Below are 5,518 nucleotides of genomic sequence, written 5' to 3'. Positions count from 1 at the left end.
GGTAACTCCCCTTACAAATGACTGGCTGATCACATCATGGCGGTGATTACATTATATTACAAAATGGAGGATAACTACATCATGACTACCAAATTACATCATTACATAACTGCCAAACTACATTATTACATAACTGCCAAACCACTGAGAATCATGGCCCAGCCAAGTTGAAATATGTTAACCATCACACTCATACATTTCCATTCTGCTCCTCTTTGCTTCTCCAAATTTTACTCCTGCTAGATTCTTTATTCAGTGAAATATATCCTGGCTTTAGCCTATATAAGGCCAAGTTATTCCATTCAATAAAATCCGAGTGCACACTACATGCTAGGCACTGAGCAAGTGGTGAGGAAAAAACATGCAAATTAATAATTCTATCAATCAGAAGGAAAATAAAAATGTCACATGAATTCAGAGAAAGAACTCTCACTCCTTGAAGGAACCATAACTACCATATGAGCTGGACCTCAACAGATAAGCAGTAAAGAGGTGTAAAAGTAGGAAAGGGAATTTTTTAAGCAAAGAAAAGAAAACTGGGAAAACATGAAATCTATTTAGGGATCCATAAGAGGTTCAGTTGACTAAATAGTGTGTATCAGGAGATAAGGCTGAACTGGTGGACTGAGACATTTTGGAAACATATGAGATTAAGGAATTTTGGTGGCTACAAAAATAATGGCACATAGTGGGGACTCAGTGATTAGGGAAGAGATGATGATTCAGAGTGATGCTTTCGTATACTCACTTATACACAGGGATGAAGGAGGAGAAATGAGTATGAGGTAGAAGGCAAAAAGTTAAATTCTGAACACATGAGCTTTAGATGGTAACCTGGACATCTAGAAAGGTTGTGATGTTAGAAGTACTGCCAGTACCTGACCGTGACTAAGGACATACAGGATGTTTACAGAGTAAAATAATGACTAAAACTTTGGAGAGGGCAAAACTGCAGTTACAGAACTGAGAATCTTCCAGAGGTGATAAAGTCAAAGCAGATAACAGCAAAGGTACACATCTTATATGCAATAAATATTTACTGTGTCAGATTTTTAGGTGTGAAAGGAAGGACCTTTAGCTCAATCACAGATATCTTTCCCTCTTTTTTTTTCATTGTGGTAAAAACATATAACATTTGCCAATTCAACAATTCTTACAGGTACAATTCAGTGACATGGATCACACACATCATGTGTCACCATTACCACTATGAATTTCCAAATTACTTCACCACCATCAACAGAAACTCAGTGCTCCTTAAGCAATGACTTCCCCTTCCCTCTTCCTGCCACCTCTGGTAACCACTAATAAGCCTTGGTCTCTATGTATTTGCCTTTGCTAATTACTTTTAACTTACCTGCTCCACACCATTACATGCTGTATTCATTGTTTCACATGTATATTATGTTTCACCTAGATTGCAAGCGCCCTACTATCAGGTATACCCTAAAATTCTTTTGGGTACCATAATACGGTATTAGACACATAACTGACTCTTAATTGGGTATTAATACTGACTGATATATATGAATACCCAATTAAGAGTCCATAATCCAAGCTGAATAAATGAGAATGGACCATTTTATAGATGGAGAGATTAAATGTCTGGTTCATGGTGGTTTTTGCCCATCAGCTGCAGGGCTGGAATTATGATTTAGGTTCCCCACGTCCAGTCCACTTCAGTATGGCCACTGCCAAGCTCCTCAGGAAACCTCTGCTCATCTCCTAGTGTCTAAGGCCACACAAGCAACACGTCTTTCACAATCTATCAAACCCCAAACACAGGGCACAGGATGGACAGGGCAGTCATGCTTTATTGAGATACTCAACATTATTGAGATTTTAATTAAAATGCTTTGCAGCAGAGACCACAGCCAGCAGGGGGAGCAGCCTCTCAAACATTTCCTGACCCACAACCCATAGATCGAACTAGAATTTAATTTATTCTCTATCTCCTTCAGTCTTGGTGGTTAAGGGGCGATGGATGGAAGTAGAAAGAATGGCCATGGGGAGGCAAGGATGAGGCTCAGTCTTAAAGAAAAATTCTGAAGGGCCTCAACTTCAACTAGCTGAAGGCAAGTGTATGTTTCACAGCTGTTGGTCACCCAGTTCTAGGCAACCAAACCCAGGAATAAATTAAAAATAGTTTTGCGACCTCAGCTGATGGCAACAGGAGAGGCTTTTGTGAACTTGGACCTACTCTGTACTAGCTGCCAATATCACAAGGCAGAGATCAGAGATTTTAGAACAGCTGTCTCACTCTGCTCAGTGGGAGATCCAGGCTTCACCCCACAGAGCAGTCCACCAGGTAGGCCTCTTCATTTACGCTTCTTCTCCTGCGTGCTGGTGAACCAAGAGTCTAGGAGCTTCTTGCTGTAGTACAATTGCCAGGCATGCACTTGGACCGCCAGCACCAAAACCAGGTACATGACAGAGACGGCAGAAAAACCAAAGAGGAAGCGGTAGGCCTTGCCATGACGGTAGAGCTGCTGTGCAGCAGGGAACATCTCCATGCTGCCATAAATGAGGGGAGCGATGGAAAAGAGACCCATGCTGATCATGGAGAGCACCAGGTAACTAATGTTGTTGCGTGGGAAGGAGAGAAGGCCCAAGAGAGAGGGCACGATGCTCAGTAAATATGGGTACTCCCACTGATAGGGCATAGCCACCTGGTCATGTGGCAAGAGCCTCAGGTGTCCCACGCTCATCTTGGCAACCAGCAGCAGCCATATGACCAGATGCACGTAGATCAACTTCTTGATTTCATACTTGAGAGTCACACTGTGGGGCAGAGCAGAGGGAGAAGGATCTTTCACTCAAAAATTTCTAACCACCAACTATACATCAGGCAACTATACTAGACACTGGATACAAACATGAATAAGATGGAGTTCCTACCTGGAGGCTAGGCACAAGGAACAGAGAAGGAAAAAATAATTAGAAAAAGAGGTGGAAAAGCTCTAGTAAATATATGTTCCAAGATATACGGGATCACAGAGGAACCAGTATGTAATCAGTTCTGCCTGGAATGGGATGTCAGTGAAGACTATCAAAAGGAGGGTGATATTTGAGCTACGCTCTGAGAGATGGCTGGAGGGTGGGCATTCTATTCAGAGGTAACAGCATCAGGCAAAAAAGTATAAGCATTTGTGTTCCAGGAAAGCAAGTGGTTGGGAGTGGCAGGAACACAGTGTATGAAGAAGGGGAGTAGTGGAGTATGAAATTGCAATGACTATTAAGGAGTCCATATAAAGGCAAATAAATAACACTCAGAGCTGTGTTTATAAAGATGATTTTGAGACATGGTAAGAGTATACCCTAGAGGGAGGTTACTAGTAGCAAGGAAAACAGCTCAGGCTGCCCATACTTCTCCAGGTAGAGTACATTTTTCATCTAAGGGAAGTACGTATTTCTCTTACCCTTCTAGTTCTCTATGGATCCTCCTCACAGCCCAAAAGCAGTGTTTCTGCTCTGGGCAGGCATGAAAACACTTAACTGGGTTGTGAAAAGAATGACGATGAAATTAATGGAATGACAGTCCAAAGGGTGTGTCATTCTTCAAAACTCTGGAGAGAAGGATGTAAAGATCATTCTGGGAGAGTTCAAAGGGTTTACAGGAGGAATTTTTAAATATTCATTATATAAAATGCAGAAAAGTAGAAAGAAAAAAAAAATCATCCAGTCACCTCTAGGCTTCAAGTTCCAAGAAGGCAGGGACCAGCTTTTTGTTGCTGTTGTTTTTAATAAACTTTTGTTATTGAAGATATGCATACAGACATCATGTCTGGTTTTGCTCACTATTATATTCTCAATGCCAAGCTCAATAAATATCTGTTGAACGAATAAACGAATGGAAAAATAGCTTTTACTTGGGGGTGTTTATAAAATTCTTTTTAGGCAAGGAAAGCCTGCTCCCTTTCCAAAAAAAAAAAAAAAAAAACAAAGCCCAAATATAACCACCACCACGTATTGGGCAGACTCGTACAATGTGCTAGGCCTTATGCTCCGTCTTTCACACCAATTATCTCACTCATTTTTTTCCCCAAAACCTAAAGGTAAGCAGAGGAGCCCTACTGCGCAATGGTTAAGCGCTTGGCTGCTGACCTAAACGTCGTCAGAGGTTTGAACCCACCAGCTGCTCCACGGCAGAAAGATGTGACAGTTTGCTTCTGTAAAGATTACAGCCTTGGAAACCGTATGAGGCAGTTCTACTCTGTCCTACAGGGTCGCTATGAGTTGGAATCCACTCGACGGTAATGGCTTTGGTTTGGGTTTTTTAATGGTAAATACGATTATTTTCTCCCATCACAGATAAGGAAACTGAGGCTCAATTACAAATTAGGCCTAAGGTCGCACAGCCGGGCCACGATGACGTGACTACGGAGCCCACGCAAGGCTGGACCCCTTTAAGACACAGGGCGGATCAAGGGGTGGAGCTCGCGGGGGCCACTGGGCTTCCCGGGGTTGGGGACAAGCCCGGGGGCGTCAGGGGAGGAGGGGGCTTGGCAGGTGCGAGGGGGTTGGCTGGGGAGTAAGACCGCCGAGGCCGGGAGGGCGTAGCTCCAGGCCCGCGGGCTCCCGCCGAGAGGAAGACTTCCGTGCACCAAGCCTCACTTCATACCTCATCTGGTAGTGCATGGCGACGCGCTCCCGGTGCTGAAAGTCGCTGCCGTCGGTGCCGGCCGCTCGCGGGCCTGCCCGAGACGCCATTGTCCCCGTCCAGAACTCTGAAGTCCCTCACACCAACGCGCTGCCGCGACCACCGCGACAAACCACCTGCAGACTCAGTTTGCGCCGCCTCAGCTCATCTGTCCCAACGGCAGCACCATTCCGTAAGGACTTCCGGCCTCTCTATCTCGGGAGGGCCGACTCTGTGGCCACTCGCCCGGCGCACGCGTCCTCGCTCTCTCTTGGCCCGGCCCTGCCCCGCCTCTCCGCTCACCAGCTCGTCGAGTGGAGTGATGAAGGGAATGTATCCAGAGCTTTGGCATCGTTTGCAATCTGCTTAAAGCCCTCTCGAGCACTTTCTTAAACTCTAATATGAATTTAAGACGTCACTGTCCCCACTTCACAGATGGTGAAACTGATGCTTGGAAGAGCCCTGTGACTTTCCCACTAGCCCGTATCAGGCACGCAGTCCCGAAGTATCGCCCCACAGAATACTTGACCAGTAATGAGACAAAATGACACCTTGTGCCTCCTGGTACACTGAGAACACGGCATTACTTCTGTGATATTCCTGCCAAAAATACTAACCTGAATCTAATCCTGAGTAAATGATAAAACCAGAACCAAACCAGTTGCTGTGGAGTCGGCTCTGACTCATGGCGACCCCATGTGTGTCAGAGTTAGAACTGTGCTCCATGGGTTTTTAATGGCTGATTTTGTTGTTGTTGGAAGTAGATTGCCAGGCCTTTCTTTCAAGGGACCTCTGGGTGGACTTGAACCTCCAAGCTTTTGCTTAACCGTTTGCACCACCCAAACACTCCTGAAGAAATGATAGATAACCCTAAATTGA

At 44.9% G+C, this 5,518-nt stretch overlaps 1 protein-coding gene across 1 annotated transcript; it reads right to left on the bottom strand.

Annotated features, from left to right (window-relative positions):
* Window positions 1-1,102: 1,102 nt before the first annotated feature.
* JAGN1 (jagunal homolog 1) lies at window positions 1,103-4,818 on the bottom strand. The gene is made up of 2 exons (XM_004368314.2): window positions 4,622-4,818; window positions 1,103-2,781 (listed from the first exon to the last, which is right to left on the bottom strand). Exons 1-2 carry the CDS (start codon window positions 4,708-4,710, stop codon window positions 2,319-2,321), a joined length of 552 nt encoding a protein of 183 aa, XP_004368371.1. The 5' UTR covers window positions 4,711-4,818; the 3' UTR covers window positions 1,103-2,318.
* Window positions 4,819-5,518: the final 700 nt, after the last annotated feature.

This window comes from Trichechus manatus, unplaced genomic scaffold, assembly GCF_000243295.1.
Source record: "Trichechus manatus latirostris isolate Lorelei unplaced genomic scaffold, TriManLat1.0 scaffold00001, whole genome shotgun sequence".
NCBI classification, from domain to species: domain Eukaryota; kingdom Metazoa; phylum Chordata; class Mammalia; order Sirenia; family Trichechidae; genus Trichechus; species Trichechus manatus.
The sequence above is the reverse complement of the archived record's forward strand: the minus strand, read 5'-3'. Positions and strand labels throughout refer to the sequence as shown.